The sequence below is a fragment of the Pezoporus occidentalis genome, unplaced genomic scaffold (genome assembly GCF_034315485.1).
Source record: "Pezoporus occidentalis ecotype Australia unplaced genomic scaffold, CSIRO_AGI_Poc_V1 ctg241, whole genome shotgun sequence".
NCBI classification, from domain to species: Eukaryota; Metazoa; Chordata; class Aves; order Psittaciformes; family Psittacidae; genus Pezoporus; species Pezoporus occidentalis.
This window is the reverse complement of record NW_026914297.1, coordinates 304,510-326,638: the sequence shown is the minus strand read 5'-3', so window position 1 is coordinate 326,638 and position 22,129 is coordinate 304,510. Positions and strand designations below refer to the sequence as shown.

The 22,129-nt window shown below is 59.8% G+C and overlaps 2 protein-coding genes across 3 annotated transcripts in view; one reads left to right on the top strand and one right to left on the bottom strand.

Moving 5' to 3' along the window:
• Window positions 1–1,153: 1,153 nt before the first annotated feature.
• Window positions 1,154–2,006, bottom strand: BHLHA9 (basic helix-loop-helix family member a9). Its single transcript, XM_062622398.1, has one exon. It carries the CDS (start codon window positions 1,957–1,959, stop codon window positions 1,216–1,218), a length of 744 nt encoding a protein of 247 aa, XP_062478382.1. The 5' UTR covers window positions 1,960–2,006; the 3' UTR covers window positions 1,154–1,215.
• Window positions 2,007–5,697: 3,691 nt separating this feature from the next.
• ABR (ABR activator of RhoGEF and GTPase) overlaps window positions 5,698–22,129 on the top strand; it is a 39,319-nt gene continuing 22,887 nt past the window's right edge. The window contains exons 1-2 of one of the 2 annotated variants that reach the window (XM_062622392.1): window positions 5,698–6,022; window positions 19,867–20,051. In XM_062622392.1, coding sequence (XP_062478376.1) covers window positions 5,764–6,022; window positions 19,867–20,051 — 444 coding nt within the window. In that variant the 5' untranslated portion in view covers window positions 5,698–5,763. Of the gene's footprint in view, window positions 6,023–15,084; window positions 15,334–19,866; window positions 20,052–22,129 lie in introns of those variants that run through there. The other variant, XM_062622393.1, reaches the window with a different exon arrangement.

Genomic DNA, 22,129 nt, shown 5'->3' with positions numbered 1-22,129 from the left:
GGAACATCTGTTGGATACTAAAGCCAAGATGCCTGACACCGTCAGCACTTTAAAGAGGCTCCTTTGCTGAGCAAAGAGCTCTCTCTCCTGGCTGCTGCAAGCTTTCCTCTGCTCATTGCCCAGCTCCCTTGTCCCGCCTGGGGATTAAGGGAGGAGGAGGAGATACTGGAGAGGGACTGGCACAGGGGAGTGGAGGGTTGAGGTGGTTGTTCCCTCTCATATTCCATGGTTGAAATGTCCCCCGCAGGGAAAGAGCTCAGACTGCCCTCGGTGTGTTGGCAGACAGTGCTGGAGCTCGACTGGGAGCACTGGGAAAGGAGCAGCAGGGCTGGAGGAGCTCTGTGGGCGCTCAGCACTGCGGGAACGCAAGCAGTGTGATTTGCCCTATCCAAGAATCTGCCGGCTGTGATGTATGTGGCTGTAAAACCCAGCCTGATTCCTGCAGCAATTCCAGTTTGCTGAGCCTCAGGTTGAAAGGAGCCCTCTCAGCACCCCGGCCAGTCCAAGCTTTCTAAGCCAAAAGGAAGGGGCCTTTTTAGGGAAATCCCCCCTTCCTCCCCACTCCTGGGATCATCCGGGAGCATTCTATCAGCCTGTACCACCAGAGCCACTTTGCCACAATCAGAAACTGCAGACAGATGGGTGGGTTTTATGAAAGCCAGCATCTGTCTCCCCTCCCAGCCTCACAAATCTGCTGGGCACATTGGCATCAATGAGCTTAGCAGCCAAAGTCCCAGGGCACCAACCTTCCCCTGGTTCTGCCCCCCTCCTTCCGCAGCGGGAGCCAGAGCAACCAGCCAGCCAGAGGCTTTAGTGTGATCCCTGCAGCCCATCTGTCCACCCCACACACATTAACACCAGTGCTGCAGTGCTGGGTTTATAAGCCATGTTTTCTCACAGAGCAAGCAAGAGAGAATAAATAACAGCGACAACCAGCAACAGTGAGACCTCGCAACAGGAAACACGGAGCTGGCACTTCCAGAGGACTTCCCACATTCTCCAGTGTTACCACAGAGCAGAGACCCACAGCAGGGTCCCGTACGGCATGTTGGGGGCTCACAGCTCTTACCAGCAGCGCAGCTGAGCCCTGCATCCTGTAGTGCTTTCCTCGCACACAACAGCCCCTTCCCACTCCCCCCCCGACACACGCACACCCCATGTGTCCCGTGGATCCATTACCTTCCCTGCACCATCTCTCCACCCCAGCCCCGTGGGTCAGTGGATGGGGAGGCACTGCTGGTGTCCCCAGCTCTGGCAATAGCCCAGCTGCCAGGGGATGGCCCCGGACAGGGGGTCTTGCAGGCTGCCCGTGTATCTCTGCTGGCAGGCACCTCGCAGCCCAGGGTGGTGGGTCCCGCTGGAGCAATAGGCAGGGATGGGCACGGAGCGATCCTCCTTCAGGCTCTCGTAGTGATGGAGCTGCCTCTCGGGGGAAAACGCTGTGTAGAGAGGGGATGGAGGGCAGCGCTGCAAAGCGGCTGTGGAACCAGGCTCCCATGGGAGCTGGGGGTGGCTGGGCTTCACCCCTGGCTCCTGCACAAGGACCCCGGCCCGGCTGCGGCACTCGGAGTGCCAGCAGCAGCCGGCACCGTGCAGGGACAGGGACAGAGCCGTGATCCTGTTGATGGCTCGCCGCAGGGTAGCGATTTTAGAAAGCCTTTTGCCCCCGAGGTCGTGTTTGAGGGCCAGCCGCAGGGCGTTGAAGGCTTGGTTGTAGTCCAGGATCCTCTTGCGCTCTCTGACGTTGGCAGCCATCCTCCTGGCTTTGGAGCGCACCGGCCTGCTCCTCTTCCTCACCTTCATCCCTTCGGCATCACCCAGGCAGGTGGCTGCTTCCCTGCGCTGGGAGACCCACAGGCCCTGCCCATAGCACGCCTGGGGTGTGCTCCCTGCTTCCAGCTCCTCTTCCGAGCTGTCGGGCTCTGGCTCCGCGCCTTTCCCCATGACTGCTCCGGACATGGCTGTGCTGAGGGGGAGCAGGAGAGGTGCTGCTGCGGTCCTGCCTCCTGTGGATGTGGGAGGCACTCCTCCAGCCACACGCAGCAGCCTCTAAAAACCCCACCATGGGCTCATCACGTGGCTGCATCCCGACCCTCCTCACCTCACCTGCCTGCAGGTGTGCTCCCTGGCCCAGGGGCACAGGGCGAGTCCGGCCTGGCCTCTGCCTGCAGGGATGCTCCTGAGCATGGTGCTGGGATGGAGCGTGGGGCACCAGTTCTGGGCTGCCCAGAGGCTGCAGTGGGATGCTCACAGGGGGAAGCACCTCTACCAAGCACACATTGCAGTGGTTGCTTAATCCCTGCTAAGAGTTTGGGCAATGCAGGGGTTCCTTTGCCCCTCCGGCCTCTCCTCTGCTGGGTGAGCCTGCAACAGGGAATTCCTGGGTTTTATACATTGCTGTGGTTCAGAACCAGCCTGGGGCTTGGGCTGTGCTCCCACACACTCACTGCTGCTTCAGCATCTCTCATTTCCCAGCTAGGGGAAACCAAGGCACAGAGTGATGAAGTTGCTGAGGAGAAGACAAAATTGCTCCTGCCCCAGGAACAGGACTGGAGCACTGAGCTGCTTTTGAGACAGTGCCTTCGAGCTGTTCCACGCAGCTGCACCCCAGGGAGCATCCATGGTGGGCACGGAGGTAGGTGGGTGCCTGGGTAGGAGCAGCCTCTGTGAGCCAGTGGAGGAATGTGGGGGACTTGGCACGCCTCTGCCCTCAGAGCAGGAAGCAGGAATGTGGCAGGGGGGATTGGGGCAGGTGATAAAAGAGCTAAAGTGCTACCTGCCTCCAGAGCCTTCCTGTCCTTTCCCAGCAGAGAGAAGGAGCCTGGGGGCAGAGCTGTCTGGGCTGGTGCTGCTGGGCCTGCCAGGCACTTCCTCTGGGGAAAAGGATGCTGAAAGCAGCTCCTTGTTCTCTGCATCCATCTCCAGGCCAGGGGGACACAAGGACTTGCCAGGTGCAACAGGTCTGGAGGCCATGGGGAGGGCCAGGTCCCTGTCCCCCTGACCATCACGTGTTTGCACATCATTTCATTAGCGAGCAGCTGCTAAATGCCTTCCTGTGCAAGTGGTAATGCTATGAAGAATGGCCCAGGAGTGGGTCTGACAAATTGTTGGGGTGACTGGTGCCAAACCAGAGCCCTGGGAGAATGTGCCCCTCTCGATTCATCCCTTCCTATCCTATTGTCCCTGTTCACATTCGATCAATAGCCACAATTAGTGGGGGGCTATTTGTCTATTGCCCTTCTCCTCTCTTGGCTCTTTGAAGTTGGAGCTAATTTAGGTGCCTCTGCTCCAGGAACCCAATAAATCAGGAGCCAGGGCCTCGGGGATAGGGGAGGACCAGGCAGCGGGACTTCAAAGGGAAGTGAAGCTTGCACATATTTCTGAGCACTCACCTGTGCTCACTATGGCTCCCTTGTTCTCCCCAGCAGCCCTCTGGCTGCCCAGTCTTGCTCTGCCCAGGAGTGGATGCTCCTCCAGCCACTGACTTACCCACTGAGCTCAGGTCAGGAGCAAGGAGCTCTTTGGGATGCTTGAATGCCAGCAGGATGTGCATGCCAGTTCCACTTAGGGGTATGCCTGTCCAAAACCCAGCTATGCAAGATGTATCCCTGCCATGGGGATGGGTTTGATGAAGGCAGGAGGTGTGGTACAGAGCAGACGTGGAGGGGACTGATCTGGGCACAAATCCAGCCTCTGCTTGGGCAGAGACAGGTGCAGAGAGCAGGCAGCAGTGCTGAGGCTGCCCCATCCTGCCCAAAGCCCCTATGAAACGCTGCTGGGGATTCCCAGCATCTTGGCTTTTGGGATTCAGCCCCAGCTCTCGGAAGCGGGCAAGGGCAGACCATAAATCACGGGCCATGGGATGCCACCCGCTGCCTGTAATTAGTGCATCCCGCTGGGCTGTCCCCACCTCATCCTGGATGCTTCCTACCTAGGTGCCCATTACAGGGTGGGAGGCCAGCAGGAACGCCCACCCAGGCCCTGCTCCCTCGGCCCCCACTGATTTATTGCCATGCGCTGGAGAGATTTATGGGCTGAGATGGGGAGCCAGAAATGTGCTGTAAAGGCTCTGCCGGGCCCTTCTGCCTGACAGATGATGAAAGAGCTGTAATTATCCGTCGCCATGCATAAATCAGGCCACTCACGGCACCAGCCTGCCTCCTCCCCAGCCTCCACAGAGGGGTTTGACCCCCGGGGATACCCCACCTCCCCAGCACGTGTCACTGGGGCACTGCTGACTGGTGGGCACTTGCCCATCCTGGGCAGCATCTTCACATGCTCATGGGTCCCACAGACCAAAGGCCTGGTTTGGGTGTCTTCACCCCCAGTGCTACTGCTGAGGGGGGTGGCTGCAGCCCAGGCAAAGAGCCCTGGACTGGCTGCTTCTCACCCACATCCACCCAGCACCCCCAAACTGCTGCTGCTTCCCGATGACAGCTGATGGGGCCACTGGGAGATGAACAGCACTCACTGGAGGTGAAACCTTGATGGGGTGGTGAGAAGGCAGCCAATATGGGTTGGGGGCTGCCTGGCTCCTGGCAGTGTCCCAACACCATCCATCCTCCTCGGGGAGGCTGCACCTTGGGAAGGGAGACACAGCTGTGCTGGAGGGGCAACACGGAGAGGGAGCTGGTGGTGCTGAGGCATGAGAGCCAGGAACTGGGTTCTAGGTAGATGCTCACCCTTTGTGCTGGCCCCTACTCTTGGGTGGTGATGGAGGAGAAGGAAGAGGCAGTTGTGACACTGCCTGCACCCTGTGGGTGAATAAATAGGGTGCTTTGTTCTTGCTGGGGCAGGGCCAGGTGGCACAAGAGACACAGGCTTGTGAGTCAGCCGCAGCCAGCCATCGTGCAGTGCATGGGAGGAGGCGGAGGAAGGCTGCACTGCCTGAAGGCTCCTGCCTCTGCCCCTGGCACCCTTCGAGGTCTGTGCCCCTGTTGCATGGCAGGAAGAAACCACTGAGGGTTGGAAAGCTTCATCCTGTGGGGTGGCACCGAGCCGGACACACGTGTTGCCCTGGCAGCTGAAATGCAGCAGGCACACACACCGTGACAGAGTGGGCAAAAAGCCTCACGTGGGCCTTCATCACCCTCCACAGGAGTTTGTGTCCATCCTGAGGCCAACAGGGCAGGCAGAGCATCACTGGTCACAGGATGATGGCCAGCAGATGCGCGCACGGTGGCTGGGGAAGGGCAGCTCAGTGGCTCAGCAGCTACCCCGTGCCTTCAAGGCTCAGTTGCTGCTGGCTCGGGGAGCGGTTTCTCGTAGCATGTGGGATTATTTGTGCCATTCGCTGTCGCTCCGTTGGCTGCTCTGCCGCTGCCGCCCCAGGCGCACAGCATCCTCGCGGCTCCTGCGGGAGGTGCGGGTGGAGGAACCGATCATCCAAACAACCGGGAATGCAGCACTGCCCCGGCTCGGGCTCCCCACCTCCGTCCCCTATGAAGCCCGCTTGGGACGCTCCAGGGACAGAGCGGCGGGGGTAACCGGGGACCGCCCGCTCCCTCCATCGCCGGCGGCCGGAGCCGAGCCGGGGGCGGTGTCCGCGCTGCTCCCCGCCCCGGCAGGGCCGGGCCGAGGCGGGGCGGGCCGGGGGCGGACCCCGACGTCAGGCCCCGCGGCGGCGGCGGGGGGCGGAAGGCGGCGGTAGCGGTGCCGGGGGGGAAACTTCGGTCCGGGGCGGGGATGGCGGCGGGCGAGGCGGCCCGGGCGGACTTCGCTCGGCACTGGCAGGCGGAGTTCCCCGGGGAGCCCGCGCCCCGAATGGAGCTGGGCTCGGTGCGGGCCATGGAGCGGGAGCTGGAGCGCTGCCGCCGCCACCTGCGCCGCCTGCAGCGGGCGCTGGCCGAGGAGCGGTTCAAGGTGGGGTACCTGGAGGCGGCGCTGGCCCGGGCTCCCCCCGCACCGCCGCCCCTGCCCGATGCCCCCCGCACGACGCCCGGCCCCGGCGGCGCGGCCGCGGGCAGCTCCCCGGAGGGAGGCAGCGGCGGCAGCTCGGACGCGGAGGACGCCTCCTCGGCAGGTGGGTGCCGCGGGGGCCGTGCCCGCCCTGCGTGCGGGGCATCCCCCGACACGGACTGGGGTGTTCCCAGCCCCAGCGCCACGGGCAAGGGCATCCCCAGCCCTGCTGCTGGCCACCCTGAGCTCCCGCGCCGTGCCTGAGGCACAGTCAAGGGCACGGCGTGCCGCTCCATCCCCATTTCCCCGTACCGTGCCACGCTGCTGCTGAGGTCATCCCAAGGGCCTGTGTTGTCCCTGTCACACAACCACTGCACCCCATGCTGTGGCATGGCAGAGGATCTGACGGTCTCTCCAGGCTGTCCCCATTACACAGCCAGGGGGATCCCTTGTCATTGCATGGTTGAGGTCACCCCAAGCCCTTGTGCCATCCCCATCAAACATCTAATGCCACCTGCAGCCCTTGTGGTGTCCCCATCCCACCATTAAGGTCACCCAAAAAGCTCCTGTGTCATCCCTGTCCCACTTCCAAGGACATCCCGTGCCGAGGCCTCATCCTTGGGCATGTGAGGACGGAGCATGGCCATCCTCTGTAGCAGACTTTTGATGATGTGCTACTGGCCCAGGAGCCACCTCTGGGGCTGGGACACTGGGAGAGTCACTTTCTCAAGGTGTGACCTGGCTCATGGGGACACCTCTGCTCAGGTGACACCCTGTGACCTCCCGTGGGGAAGTCCTGGAGCAGCTGAAGCAGCAGCATGCCGGGGTGATGAGGTGTCCCGGGGCGTTCCACTGGGTGGATTGAGGACGATGTTGTTTTGCAAGTGACTGGCTGTTTTGTGGCACTGAAGGCGCAGCCGGTGAGTGCTGTCACCCATCACACTGTCCTACTTCCAGCGGCCTGCAAGTTGTTATTGCATCAGCTTTAAAGCAGGTTCAGGTGCTGTGCTGACAGCTAGAGAATGTCACTTCTTACATTGCTAATTCTGCAGCTGACTGGGGTTAACTTTGCTCTTGCTCGATGTTTAGGGTGGTGTTTTTTCCCCAAGGCTATATCGTGCTTGGTTAAGATTGCCTGGGTAGCAAGTGCTCTGATCTCAAACTGAGCTTAATATTTAGTGTAATTTGTATTTATCGCATTAGACTCAGAGATCAGTTTCCATTTTACCTTCCTGAGCTGAGTGTCCAAAGTACATGGCTGCTCTTGGTGTTGTCTCCATGCTGCTCCAGGCTCACTCACTCGTGTGTTTGTGCCTCTCCCCGACTGGCGGGGACCAGCTGTGGGATCCTGCTCCCAGCCCCATGGTGAAGACCAAGGACACTTGATGTGCTGCCCTTAAATGGCCACCCAAGTCCCTCTCCATCGCCCCATCAGTGGGCACTGGTTCTAGTTTCTGGAGAGCTGCTCAGCAGCTAAGGGGAATCAAGGGCATCAGAGCGACCAAGCACAAATCCGTCTGATTTACACTCGGATCTTGTATTTTATGTATTCAGGGCAATGCTCCTGAATGCATCCGAACACCCAGGACTGTGCAAGGGACCCTTGTTAAAGGGGCTTCCTTGGAGCACAGTGTAAGCCCCTGAGGGTCCTGGCTTCATGAGCCAGAGGTGTCCTCCAGCCCCACGCCATGGCTGGGGCAAGACCTTTGCAGCTGGTTGGGGTGAGTCTTTTGGGCAAGACCTTGAAATCCAAGTTTGCATCTGCTGCAGTTAAATGTGGCCTCTTCCTCATCTTCTTCCCCGAAATGGGTCTCCATCACAGTCTCAGCTCCTGCACTCATTTGAGGATGCAGCATCCCCTTCACCAAGCGCCCGGCTCCTTGCTCCATGGCACAGCCAGGTTCTGTTGGCTGCTACGATGAGCTCTCCCCAGCCTTTTCCCAGGCCTTTCCCAAGAATCAGCACTTTCCTTTGTTGTACGTGAATAAGGGTGCTTGTGTGTGCTGATGGCGCTGACATTTAAAAGCAGAATTGGAGAGTCCTGTAAGACCATGTGGTCATTGCTCAGATCCTCCTTTCTCTGGACACTTGGTTAACTTTGTGCTCCGCTTGTTTTCTTCTCACTTCTCTTTAGTTTTCAGATATAATTAAAACCTCCTGATGGCAGTGCTGTTTGCTTCTGCAGGTGGTGTGTAACTTGGTTAGCATTGCTCTGCCTGGGTCCCTCAGTGTTTTAATGGGAATTTGGGAGCTTAATGGCACCATGGCTGTGGCTGAACGTGGTTGTTTCACTGTAACCTATAGCAGCACTGTCTGGACAGCGAGCAAAGGAGTATTGAATATTGCCTTTATGGGGATTACTGGGGAAAGACAGTGGTTTTCTTTAAGTAGCTTGTGATTAATCTGATTTTAAGTGAGGAAATCTGCAAGATGCCTGTTTGCGGCTATTGCATGAGAGCAGCGGGTGTGACAGCCAGATACATGATCCTGGCATCTGAGATAACGCCTGTGCCAGCTCACCCGGGACCAACAAAATCTGAGCATCAGTGACCAGATGGCTAAAAGCAAAGCGTGGAAAGGACTAAAATTCCCTTCATCTCAAGCATCACCTCTCCCTGTGGCCAAACACGCAGCTGGCCTCGCAGCTGAGCGTGCACAGTGCTGTGCGTGGCCATGCCGGTGGTGGTCGGGGTGTACTGGATGCTGCCTCCATCACATCACCTCCCTTTTGCCACACATGAGTCCGGGGTGAAGGGTCTGGTGCTGTGGGTTGGTACCCACAAGGAAAGGGTGGGATGAGTGGGCAGGAGGTGACTTGCTGGTGACCAAGAGGAGGGACTTAGTGATGCTCATCAGGAGGTGCTTTGTGTCCAGCAGCTGGGTAGCGTGTACAGAGGTGGAATAAACCCAAGTGCTGGGTGTCCCTGCTTTGCCCTTGGGAAGTGGTGAAAGAGCCTGGCTTTGCCATGGAGCTGGGATGCTGTGGGAGCTCCTAAAGCTCCTCTGAAGGCTGCTGGGTTTGGGAGATCCCCAACCTGCCCTTTGCAGCACCCTGCACCCCAGAAATGCGAGCTCTGGAGTGGGAAGCGCTGACATAGCTGGAATAGTCCGCGGCGGGGCTGGCTAGCGGATCTGGTTACAGCTGCGCCTGCGAGCTGTGCTGTAAATGAAATCCCCAGCCCTCCGTTTAGCTGGAATTACACTTTCTGCCATGGAAAGATCCTGGAGTCATGTGGGCTGTTCTGCTTACCCTGCCACACCGCCTTACCTTGGGAAAGGGGAAGGGAGGCTGCGGGTCCCTGCCTCAAACGACGGTGAGCACAGAAATGCGGCAGCATCAGTGTGTGAGCCAAAGGGCTGAGATGGGAAAGGGGACCTGGGGCATCTGAGTCCCCAGAGAGTCCCCCCCATCTCATCCCTGCGCACCTGGCTGGGGGCTGGATTGCCATGGGTCTCATGCGGGGGGCTCCTGGCATGGTTTTGGTGAAGGCAGGGCTTGTTCTTGCTGCTCCATCCCTGCTTTAAGGTCAGGCTGCTGCTGGCAAATGCATGATATTGCAAAAGTGGCATCTCTGGCCCGGAGAAACTCCTCTGCAGCCGGGGATGATGGGGCAGCGCTGCAGGTAGGGCTGTGTCCTGCTGTACTGAGCCACCCTTGAGCCTTGCTAGTTCCTTGTCTCGTTCTTGGAAAACCCACTAAAACCCCAGGAAAAGGAGAACAGAAAATAGCGAGCAAAGTCCAGAGCTTACCCCAGTGCATCTCTTACCGTCTGGAGTAGGTTGCTGTGTCCAAGAGGTGAAGGAGCAGTGATCCCACATTGCCTGGGAAGGTGCCACATTGCATTGTCTGTCCATTTATTTCCCCTCGTTCCGCACCAGAAGGGGACCTGGGGGTCTGTGCTGGAGCAGGGAGGTGCATACATGGGGGTTACCCCTCCCCAGGAGCCCATCTACCTCCTCTGTGTCCTTATAGTGATTGTTTGATACTTCATTGTATTTCCCCACTGCTGGGAAGTGCCTTTTTGGCTCTGAAGATGTGGAAAGTTCCTCCTCTGGCTGGGGAGCCTCAGTGTTTAATTTTAACTGCTTAGGTGAGGACAAAACCGCAGTGTGTGTGTGTTTGCCTGCTGGGAACCTTTGAATCATCTCCATCTGCTCTGGGGCCCGGCAGCATTTCAGGAGGTGGCTTTTCTCCACGACAAATGATGGCAGCATTGACAAGAATGCCTGTGTGATGTGGGGCTGCCTCCCCAGAGAACGCTGGTGCCTGAGATGGGGTCTGCAGGGTTAATGCTGGGGCAGGTTGGCACTGCTGAAGAAAATCATCAATGAATGCAGAAGTCCATGGGGCTAAAAAGCTTTTGAGTAGAACAGTTTAAAAGCAGAGCTTTTAAATGAGAGCAGTAAGTGCTGGTTGCTGGAGTAACTTCCTTGTGATGGGCAAATAGCGGAGGGCTTGTGAAGGAGCTGGAAGAGCAAAGGGGAAGCTCTAGGGCAGCGGACGCAGCATCTGCTGGGTGGAGGAACAGTGCTTCCAGGAGCCAGCACTCTGGGAATGCCGAGCAGGATCGATGTGTGGTGGGACCGGGATCCCTGTCAAGCGGGCAGGGGGATCATGGTTGAGTGGGCCTTGGTGCTCCTGTCTCTATGGCTGGGTCTGGCTTTCCCCTGTGCTGCTCCCCTCTGCCATAGTCCTTGCATCAGCTGAACGTGGTTGCAGTGGGAATCTGGCTGCTGCCCAGCATCATGAACCTGCATCTCCTCTAAACCGGATCTTCAACATCAGTGTGAGCATTCCCAGGGAGTCTTCCTTTTCTCCCTCGCATGGCTGTGGTACTTGCTTTCATCAGCCCAGACATGCTGACATCTCTCCAGCATCCCTGCGCATCCCTCTGTGCCATTGGCTGAGCATGGTCTCACTGGATGGGTATTTGCCCCCCAGCAACTGGGGCAGAGATGATGCTGAGCTCCCCCAGCTCAGCAGCATTCAGGTGGTGGGCAGTAGTGCTGGACTCTGTCAGCACCCGTGCCCTGCAGAGGGGAAGGAGGGAACACAGTTCATCTTTGGGTTTCAGCAGTGCCATGGGCTGTACCTGCGACGGGGCAAGCACTTTGGCTTGGAGGTGGCTCCGGCCCCCCAGGTTCGGTGCAGTGGTGGTCACTTGTGGGGCAATTGGCGGTCCTCAGGTAGGAGCAGCGGCAGCAGCAGGGCACAGAAGAAGCCCTCATTAGGTGGCTGGCTTCTGCCAGAAGTGCCCTGCGGGGCCTGAATACATTTGCATTATAAGTCTATTGAAATCTGGTTTGGTTTTTCTTTTCCCCTGGAAAGACACTTCTGTGCAGTGGGGCTCTTTGTTTGGCTGATTCCTCCTCCCCTCCTGCCCAGTGATGCTGCCAGTTGGGATCCCAGTGGATGGCTCTGCCCTCTCTGCTGCAGGATGCTGGTCTGCTGTGGCCAGCCCTGCAGCAGTGAACAGAGGGAGATGCTTTCCCCCGTGCTGACTTTTCCCTGTGCTTCCCTTGGGTTAGAGAGAAGGAAGCCTGCTTTAGCCGAGGCAGCTCACTGAAGTGTGCATCCATCCCAGGAAAACAGTGCCTGCGTCCCGGTTCATGGCACGGCTGTGTTTGTCCCGCTGAGCAGGCGCTGGGAGGTTGGCCAGGGCTGAGCAGCAGGAGAGAGCGAATGGATCTCGCTGCATCCTCGAGAGACGTCTTCAGATTGACTTGGCTTTCCCACCCCTTGTGACTTTATCTGTGTTTGCTAAGCGAGATAATTTGCATATGTAGATCAGTAGAACAGCAGCAGCGCGTCTTGGCTCTCTTGGCTGTAGCCTGAGCAGAATCACAGAGGATGTCCTGCAGATCCGCCCCGAGATAAATCCCAGTTCAGGGATTGTTTGAAGCTCTGGCACACAGGGAGAGCTTTGTGCTTGGACCAGGGCTTTCTGCCATGGCTGGGTTTTGTTCTGACACTGAACCAACACCTCTTCCTGATCCTTTGCAGGGCCTGTGTTGGGAAGCAAACCTGGCCGAGCTGTCTCAGCAGTGCTGGCACTGAGGCTGGGTGGGAGAGGAGCAGCCTGGGGCTGTAGCGCTGGCAGACATGGCCACAGTCTCCTCCCTCTCAGAAGAGAGACGTGATGCGATAACTGGCTCAAGCCTTCATCTTCATCAATCTTAGAGGTGTTTTCCTGCAAGCAGCCACCACCTTTCTTTCCTTCTTTGTCTGGTATCTTGAGAAGCCAAGGGCACTGCTGCTGCGTTGGGTCTCTGCCCTCTTCCCCATGTGTGCTGGGGGCAGACCTGCTCAGTTTAGGCCTTCTGCTTGGCTCCCTGCAGAGTGGGGAGCTGCAGGACCATGCCCTGGGGCTGTGAGTGGAGTTTAGAGGTGATGCAGTGCAGACCTCAGGGTTTCCATCCGGCAGAAAAGTGATGCTGGGGGAGAAGTTTAATGCTGAGTTCAGCTGAGGAACAGCACATTCAGGACACCCAGCAGGAAGGATCTGCTGCCCTCCTTGGTGGAGAGGGTGGAAACATCTAAGTTTATTCCTCTTTTCCCTCTCTGCAGTCTCTGGCAAGGAGAGAACTGCTGCTGTGCTCCAGTGGGGACAGCCCAGACCTCCCAAAGAGCCCAGCAGAGCGGGTGCTGAAGGAGCTCGGAAACGTGGACTCTTGGCTGGTGGCTGGCTTGGGTTCTAACTTAAACAGAGGAGATTTAGGTCGGAGATAAGCAATACATTCTTCACTGGGGGAGTGGTGACACACGGGAACAGGCTGCCCAAGCAGGTTGTGAATGCTCCATCCCTGGCAGTGTTCAAGGCCAGGTTCGATGGGGCTTGGAGCAACCTGCTCTAGTGGAAGGTGTCCCTGCCCGTGGCAGGAACTGGATGATCTTAAGGTCTTTTCCAACACAAACCATCCTGTGATTCTATGATCTTCCACCACCAGCCCCAGCCCGGCCCTAGACAAGCCCCGAGGTTCATGTGGCCGTGGCTGGAAGAACCTCTTGCACAAGAGTCCCTAAATAGCAATGTGTGGGCTGGTGGGCAGGGGCTAGACAGACGCCAGGCGGGCAGCGTGGGGCTGGCCCATGGCAGGGAGGAGCTGTGGGACTCGGGATTTGGCTCTTGCTGCAGCGATGCTCCCAGCTGGAGCTGTGTTCTGGTTGGAGCTGGAGGCGGAGAACATGGGTGACAGCATCTCCTCACACCCAGGGCTGCTCTGTCACTGCAGGGCTGCGGGTGCTCCCCCCCCCAGCCCTGTGGAGAGGAAGGAGGTTAGGCTCTTTTGCTAGTTTGGGGGTTTGGCTATTGTTGTTGTTTTGGCAAACATGAAAACAGCACGGAAACCAAAGTGAAAAACAAAGCTCAGTGGTTTGATGGGGCTGGTTTGTGCCAGGGTTGGTGTGTGCAGCACAATTTGGGCATCCCAGTGCATGGGGAGGCTTCCTGGGACACCCACCCAACCAGGCTACGGGGCACAAGCCAGCTTGGTCCTCCTGGGCTGTGGTGGTGCTGCATGGTGTTACACTGGGGGTGGCCAGCCAGTGAATGGGCAGGAGTGGGCAGGAAGCGTGTCTGGCAGGGAAAAGAACATGGAAAAACCTCTGGAGTGCATGCAATGAGCTGTGCTTGGAAAACCAACCACCCCATGGCTCTGCAGCCACCGGGATGGAGGGGGAGCAGCTGCACCTTGTGCTGCTGGTGCTGATGCTACTATTGCTGATGCTGCTACCGTTGGTGCTACTGTGGTGTCCCCAGAGCGTGGTTTCCTGCTGTGAACAGGGTTAATGTGCTCAGCCAAACCACTGTCACCTTCCTGGTGGCTCGCTGTGCTGGGTGGCAGGGCCTTGTGTCGAGAGGGGCTGCAGGGGCTGCAGGGTTTGGCTGTGGAAGATGGAGGGGACTCTCTATTGGAATCTTTAATGGATAGAGCAAGGACAGGCCGTGGTACCTGGAGCCTAGGCAGGAGCAAATGGGCAAGTTGGTAGGAGATGGAGAGCAGCAGACACTGTCACATCGTGGCCACCCTTGGGCACAGCGCTGTGCTAATGGCCTGGGGACAAGGGAAGTGTTGGCACCAGGCAGTGCAGGGGTGATGGTGCCCAGCAGCATCCCTTGGGGTGGCTGTGCGGGGCGCTGGGCTCCCCGAAATACCTGAGATCGGGGCAGGCAAGGGGTGGGAAATAGCAGCCATGTGGCTGCACCCTCTGACTCAGCACCCAGTGACTCACAGTGCGTAGGGTGGTGGCTGTGGCATGGGTCCTTGCCATGCCTGGGCTGATTACAGCCCCCGGCAGGCAGGAATGTGCCGGCACAGCAGTGGCTCCTCACCCTGGATGCCGGTGGCTCCATGTACCACAGCCTTGGCATTCCTGCGCTCCCCAGAATGTATTGGCTGCATGTCCAGGCAGCGTGGGCATACCTGGGAGCAGGGATCGGATGGTGGCAGTGCCTTGGCAGCGTCCTCTCAGGTTTCCCAGATAGAGCAATTGCCGATGCCACCCGTGTCCTGGCACTTCATGCTCCAGTGGCTCTACCTTCCCCTTGCGCCTGGCGGAGCATTATCCCTCCTGCCCTGTTCCCATCTGGTCCAGGCCCATCCAGGCAAGATGCAGCCGAGGGCACTGGCAGGGAATACTGCCCACATTGCTGGGACAGGGGCAGCGGTGCCGGCACAGGCTGAACCAGGGCAGTCTCTGCACTTGAACGCTTGGCTGGCGCCCTGACATATTGGGGTTGATGACTCTGGCACTTTATATTTCCTTTGGCTACATAGAGCTGGGGAGGGTGCTTTAACCCTTGCCTGTCTGTGCCCTGCTCTGCCGACCCTGGTTGTGTGGGGCAGGTCAGCTCCTGGAGGTCCTGGTTCCTTCCGTGGCTTGCCAGAGCCAAGAGGAGCCTGTATCCTTCAGCCCTACCGGTTCGAGGGGCTGGTGAGGTTTTGATGGAGAGGGGGCACGGGGTGATAGGAAGGAGATAAAACCATGGTGGAGGGGTGATGATGCTGGATTCCCCTTTCCTCCTCACTCTCCTTGGGCTAGCCTGGGGGCCGGCCCTATGCCCCTTAACCACCAGCATCCCCTCCTCCTCCTCCTGGTCCCCAGACCCCCGCGGAGGGGTCTGCGTGGCTGCGTGCGGGGGGGACGCTGAGCTCGGCTCCCCGCGGCAATCAGGGGCGGGAGGCGGGACGCGCTGCCATTGCCAGGCAGCACCTCCTTCCCTGGGCACCCTTGGCAGCAGAGCCGCCGTGTGCCCGGTTCTCCCGTCCAACCCCGCCGGGGCCCGCAGCCCCCCGCCTCCCGCCCTCGCCCGCTGCCTTTGTTGTGCGATGAGAGCCGGCTGGCGGGGCTGAGCCGGCACAGCCCACTGAGCATGGAGCCGCTGAGCCACCGCGGCCTGCCGCGGCTCTCCTGGATCGACACCCTCTACAGCAGTACGTGGCCTGGGCTGGAGGGGTGGTGGTGAGGGGGGGGGCGGACCGGGGTGCTGGGTCCCCACTACCTGTTGTGTAATGCTGCGTCGCGCCGGGGAGGGATGCTGTGCGTGCTGGGGATGCTGTGCGTGCTGGGGGTGCTGTGCGGGGGGCTCCCCGGCTCAGCTGATGCTGTGCTCCCCTCCCTGAGCATCCCGGTGGCAGGGCAGTCCTGACTGGAGTTGGTCCAGCGTCCCCCCGTGTTCTGCATGAGCAGGACGGGTGATGGTGGCCTCGGAGTGATGGGTCTCGCTGGGGCTGGAGCAGCCTGACAGCCCATGGGGGTCCTTGGGGATGTGGATGTTTAATGCTCCGCGTCCCATCCCCATCCCTCTGTGGCGGTGAGAAGGCAGCTCTCCCCCAGCAGTGATTTTTGCAGTGAGCTCCAAGGCACCGAGCAGAGGGTGCTGTGGCAACACAGTGTTGGTACCCAGGGGCTGGGGGCGTCCTGCAGCATCCCAGGGGTGCGAATCCCTCCATCCCACAGACGGGCAGCAGGGAGGAACAAGCTCTGGAGCTGTGCTGGTCCTGATCCCATGGCAGCTCTCTCAGCAGCAGCCAAGGGAGCCAGGGACATGGCTAGGGGATGTGGGGACTCGGTCACAGGGTCCCTGTTGTTCATTCTGGGGGAGCATCGAGCTGCATGGGCTCAACCCTGGAGTTGGGTTTTGGAGTGCAGTGTTGAGCTCAGAGCATGGTGTCTGTGGGGCAGTGAGGCTTGGCATGGCTGTGTGGGAAGGTGGGATGATCCAGAGAAGGGGGAACGGTGCCTCCTTCATGGATCTGGCATCTGCTGTTCCCTGGAGGGAGACAGGGGCTGCTGGGGGAGCACGTTGCATAGGGCTGAGCTACCCCAAGTTTTCCAGCCCAAACACCTGCAGCCAGAGGGCCACATCCAGCAGCAGCAGTCCCAGGGTCTGGTGCAGCTTGTGCAGGCGGCTGGGATGGAGCCCGGAGGCCGCATCCAGCCCATCCGCACCCTCCTTCCCAGCCGCAGGCATCTCTGCAAAGCAGTGGCTCTGCCATCCTGAATCCTGCTCCAGCCGCTCTTGCCAAGGTGCGGAGGAAGCTGTTTGGCATGTCCATGTTTTGGGGGATGTGGGACAAGGTCTGGCCTTCGTCACAGCGGGGAAGGTGGTGATGGTGTGGAGGAGATGCTGTTTGTGTTGAGCCACCCTTTGGAGGAGGCCCGCGGAGGCAGGTCCGAGGCCAGCTCACGCATCCGTGTTGTCATGGTGAATTTTCACCCAGGCACAGGGAAATCGTGGCGTTTCCCCAAAACCTCAGAGGCTCCATGCGGATGTTGAGCTTTTCCTGGCACTGGGATAGGATGGGCAAGCATTAGGGTGTGCTGATGCACTGCTGCGGTGTTGGGGAACAGCACATATCTGCCTGGAAAGGGAAGAAAATGCCACCCTGAGCTGCTGTGGCTGTGCTGCCTCTGCCTGGACTGGGCAGGAGCCAACCACTGCCCTTGGATGTGCTTCCTTTTGGGGACCATAGTGCTAGCATTAGCTGGGAAGATGTGGCAGAGCAGAAACATCCTTTCCCTGGGGAAAACAATCCCCTGTGGGGATGTGTTTCTGGCCCTGTCACCTTCCTTGGTCCACATGCCAGCCCACAGGACCCCTGCCCTGATGGTGTCAGCATCTCATGGGCATCAACCCTTGCTGCATTGTGGGGCTGGATCCAGCTCAGGGTCAAGGGGCTGTGCTGGAGCTGGGGTTACAAGCCTGTTTCAGGTCAGGGTGTCCTCACCCTCCTAGAGCGGCTCCCCTGGTCCAGGCCACCTCCCTCCCATCGGTCCCCACTGGTTGGGGTGGAGCAGGAGCATTTCCACTGCTGCTAAAAAACGGGAGCAAAAATAGCACTGGGTTTTGGCACGGGCACAGGAACAGGCTGCAGGGGCAGTGCAGCTGCGGGAGGAGGAGGGAGGCGCTTGGCTTGGGCTGGCTGGGTGGCAGGAGCACCCCACAGGCAGGGAGATGCAGAGGCTGGACCCTCCATGTCCCCTCGCCCAGCAGTGTTCGCCTTGCCTGTCCTGGTTGCTCGGTGGTGCTTGGTTCCCTCCCTGCAGCGGGTGCTGGAGAGATCCTGGCCTTCCCCATAAATACTGAACAGCCTCTGGTGGCACAGCTGGAGCTGTAGGGACAGAGCTCCATCCTCGCTCCTGTGAGCAGTACAGGCTCCTTCTCCTTGGGTGCCTGTTAGGGCACTGCTTGTACATCTCATCCCCGGCTCCATGCTGGGACCGGGATGTAGATCTGCTCCAACTGGGAGCAATGGCTGCCTGAGAGCCAGGTCATTCCTGCATCCCACAGGCCAGTCCCTTCCCTGTCTGTGCCATCAATGCCACCTTCTTCCCTGCAGGGCTGCGGGTGTCACCTCCCAGGGTCCCCAGCCACCTCATTAGCGCTGTGTTCCTCATTACCTCGCTGCCAAGTCAACCCAGCCTGGTTGCCAGGTCTCCCACAATGCTGGTGCCACTCTGGGTGCCCTATTTCCCACCCTGCTGTTAAGTCTAGAGCTGCAGATCTTGGCCTTGGTGGAGGCGAGGCGGTGGACCCTCCATGTTGATGTGCCTGGTGGGGACCAGCAGCTTTGTCCTCTCTGCAGCTTGGCTCTCCTTAGACCCCGCTTGATAGGGAAAGGAGCTTAGGTGAGAGGTTTGGGTCTCTCTGGGGCATCCCCAGCTCAGGGACAGTGCCTGGTTGAGCTCAGAGGTGCTATGTGGGGTGGGTGTTCTGGGGAGGTGTCCATCATGGGGGGACACTAATGACCTCATGCTGTCTTCTTCCTGGAGGTATTCCAGCTGGGACCTATCAAAAGCAGGAGGGACGAGGGACACCCCACCACGAGGAGGCAGAATAGGTTAAAACCAGGGATCCCCTTTCCCTGGAAGCTGAGGACCAAGGGGGAACCCCACTGATTCCCATCCAGCTTGTTCATTCCCAGTCAGCTCCTGGGTTGAACTGGGCTGCAGTGGCCAAGTGAAGGTGGTTCCCCAGCCTCTGCAGTGTGGTTATTAGCTACTAATTGCTCAGACCTAAGCAACTGTGTCCTGGGGTGTCCTGGCAGAGCTGGGGTGCATCTGGCCCATGTCAGTGCTCTCCTCCATCCCACCTGCAGATCCAGGATGGGACCCCCACCCCTCCCCACTGTCACCAGCAGGGCTCTCAGCCTGAGCAGGCTTCGCAGTACTCTGATTTAAAGATTTATCCACTTCCAGTAGGAAGCCAAATGCAATATTCATGTGCTGAGCAGTGTCAGTGGGAGTCAGGGGACTCCTTGGCCGGGATGGCAGAGCTGTGGGGGCACAAAGTGTCAGTGGTGCTGACTGCTCCAGCCCCTGTGCCCCCCTTTTTGGCCAGGGTATCAGCCAGGGTCTTGTCTGGGTCTCCTTGCTGTCTGCACACAGGGAGTCTATGGGGACAGCCATGGAGCTGCTGGGTAGAAGGGGAGTGAGGGGCTCCATGGAGTTGGGCAGGCCGTGCCCACCGCCTCTTTGGGAGCTGCCGGGGGGGTCTTAGCCACAGGTCCCTGGGGGGCGGGTGCTGGCTGCACCCCGAGGCTGCCCCTGCCGCAGCCGTGCTCCCTTCCCCCTCCCCTTTGTCAGCATCTCGGGGCTGCTGCAGACCTCTTCCCGCTGCCACCGAGCTGATGCCGTTTCCATGGTAACGGTTTAGGATGTACCCCTGTCCCCCCCTCTGCGCCCTGGGGACCTGCTGCAGACCCCAGGACCCCCTAGCTCCTACCTGGGGCTCCAGCTCCCCAAAATGGTTTCCCGTGGGCAACAGGGCAACACATGGGCAGCAGGGACAGTGTGAGGCATCCAGAAATGGGTGCTGGCCTGGCATGGTGGTGGCTTCATCCGGCACTGGGGAAAGCAGACCCTTTCTGCTCCACCAAGCTGCCCACCCGCCATGGAGCTGTCAACCATCCGCCTTCTACCAGGGGAGTGGCAATGTCCTCCATGCTGCGGACCCAGGCATCCTCCCTTGGCACCCATTCCCCCTCTCCAAGGAGGATGAGCATGGGAAAGCAGGGAGGATGGTGGCTGTGGCTGCCAGCCCAGCTCCTTCCCTCCCCAGGGATGGCACGGGGATGGCAGATGATGGGCAGGCAGGGCAGAGCCATGAGTGTGGGGCCAGGGCGTCTGGCAGAGCAGCTGTCCCTGCACAGAGGAGGCCCGAGGCCTCTGTGCCGTTAATTATGCAAATTTAGGGAAGTGTGTCAAGCAGAGGATGCTCTGTGGGGCTGAGGATGCTCTGTGATGCTCTGCCTGCTGGAGCAGGCAGAAAGCAGGCAGCCGAGGCTGGTGGGGCCAGGGTGGGCTGCGGGTGCCGGAATGTGTGTCTGTGCATGATCCAGGGTGTTGGACACAGGGTCTGTTGCCTGCAGGTGACCCACAACTGGGTGTTTGTGGTGTGCTGTGTGGTGACCGTCGGCTATGCCGCTGCATGGATGCTCACCACCATCTTCTTCCCCTGGCAGACTTCAACTATGGTGCAGACGAGTACGACGCCGAGGGCAACGAGGAGCCCAAGGCGCTGCCAGAGGGCTCTGAAACCATGCCCTACATCGATGAATCGCCCACCATGTCCCCCCAGCTCAGCGCCCGCGGCCAGGACAGCGGGGACGGTGTCTCCCCTACACCCACCGACAGCCTCAGCACAGGGGTAGGTGTTCGGGATGCGGAGCTCTGTGCCGGGTGCGGTTGAAGCCGGGGCTGTGGGTACCGGCTCGGTTGTGTCAGCAGTGTTGTTGATGGTCTGATGCTGCTGTGACCTGCGGGACTGTCCTCTGGCATCCCAAACTCTGGGGTACAGCAAGCACCCTGTTCTGCTGCTGGTGGTGCCGTGTCGGTGGGACATGGCGTGTCCCTGCCCCGGCGGCGGAGCCACGACGGCACGGACTGATCGGGGAGAGGGGACCGGGTGCTGTAGCGCAGCCCGGCTGGGTGAGAAGTGCGGGGTTCGCAGGGAACCCGCAGGCAGCCGCTGCGCCGCGCTGCCGGCTCCATCTAGCGGCACTTGGAGGTGAACCGCCGGCTGGGGAGGGAGCCCTTGCATGGGTCCCCCCTTCTGGGGAATTCGGATTTAACCCCTCCATTCCCTCTGCTCTCCCGAGAGCATCCTCGGGATTTCACAGGAGGGATGGTCGGAGATCTGCGGGGCGGGAAACAGAAGGGAAAACTGTATTTTTCCAGGATAAATCATGTAAATCTCGGGAACATCGGGGCTCTGTGCCCGGACCGCTGGGGTCTTGGCAGGGCATCGGATGCCCCTGGCCCCTCGGCACAGGGCCTGTGGAGGGGTGCTGCCGGGGTCCCGCAGAGGGCTGGGGCTCAGGCGGGGGAGGAAGCCAGGCTGGGAAACGTGCAGGTTTCTGTCGTGGAAGGAGTTAAGCCTTGACCCGGATGCTGAGGCAGAAGAGGCGAGAGAGGTGTGGCTTCCTCCCCGGGGCCCGCCGTTGCGCAGCATCCTCCTCCCGGCACCCAGCACCGCCCCGCCGCGCTCCCTGGGGACCGCAGCCACCCTGCTGCGGGAAGGACCCTGCCCCGGGGCCGGCTCAAACCACTCGGGCTCAGCACCCCTTGTCCCACCCCACCAGGATGCTGGGCACAGCCCTGCGAGCATTGACGCCGGGATTTTGGCGGTGGGCTCCATCCCAGGAGCCAGTTGGGATAGGGGAGAATATCCCTGGGAAAGCAGAGTTGGCGAAAACCCTAGGGGTCACGGGCAAAGCGGTGCTCTTGGGGGCTGGTGGAGCTGGATGCAGGCAGTGAAGCTGGCTTGGTTGGCTCTAACAGGATTGGGAAGTGTCAGAGCTCAGCGCCGGCTTTGCCTCCATCTCTTTATCTAGAGCTGCTTGTGTCAGGGCTTAGTGGGACACCATCTGCTTACGGCATGTTTAATCAGCGTGTCCAGCCCTGCGATGGGCACAAGCTTGCATGTGGGTTCTGCTGTGTCATGGGTGCCAGGCTCACCCCATCGCTCTTCTCTGGTGGGGTGGGACTGGTGTCACTGCCTTTTGGAGTGCTGGAGGAGGTTTCTGGTGGGGCATCTCTTCTTGCAAGCCCCTGGGGCAGCTGTGACCACATCTGGGGCAGCCAGATGCTGGGTGCAGACACATCCTGTCTCTCCTCCCACCTGGTGTGAGGTGATGGCCCAGCCCCTGCTTGGAGAGGTGTTTCTGGGTTTGGCACTGTGGATGCTTTCCCCTGGGCAGGGACTGTTCTGCCCTCTGGAGACCTGGCTGCAGCAGGCAGGGGCCCAGTGCCCTGGCATAGACCCCTCTTAGCAAAGCATGAGCTGCGGTGTGGACACGGGGCTGGACACGGACTCTGGAAGTCCCCATGTCTGTGTCTCTGCCCACTTCTCATAGCAGAGGTTGGTTCCAGGCTTGGACAGGCGCAGGAGGCAGAACAGATGCAGTTGCTGGTTCCCTTTTTGCTGCAGAGGATCAGGGGGAAACTGCTGAGACAGCTCTTGCGTTAGTCTCCCTTCCTCCAGCCTGTTCTTGCCCCGTTTCCAGGGCCCATGTTGTCCCTCACAGGTGCCACACCACTGATGTCTCTGTTCCCCGGCTGCCCCTCGGTTGTGGTCAGGCTGGGGCAGCAATGAAGTGCTAGCGCTGATCCATGCGGGATGCTGTGGGGAGGCACGTGTGTCAGCTGCGTTATCCTGCCCCGAGTCCCCTCTGGGGTAGAGAGAGGTCCCTTCTGGGGGCGTGGAGCCAGGTCTCTTTATGGTAC

Coding starts and splice junctions, on each gene's coding strand:
- BHLHA9 (XM_062622398.1), bottom strand. CDS start 1,959: ATGTCCGGAGCAGTCATGGGGAAAGGCGCGGAGCCAGAGCCCGACAGC.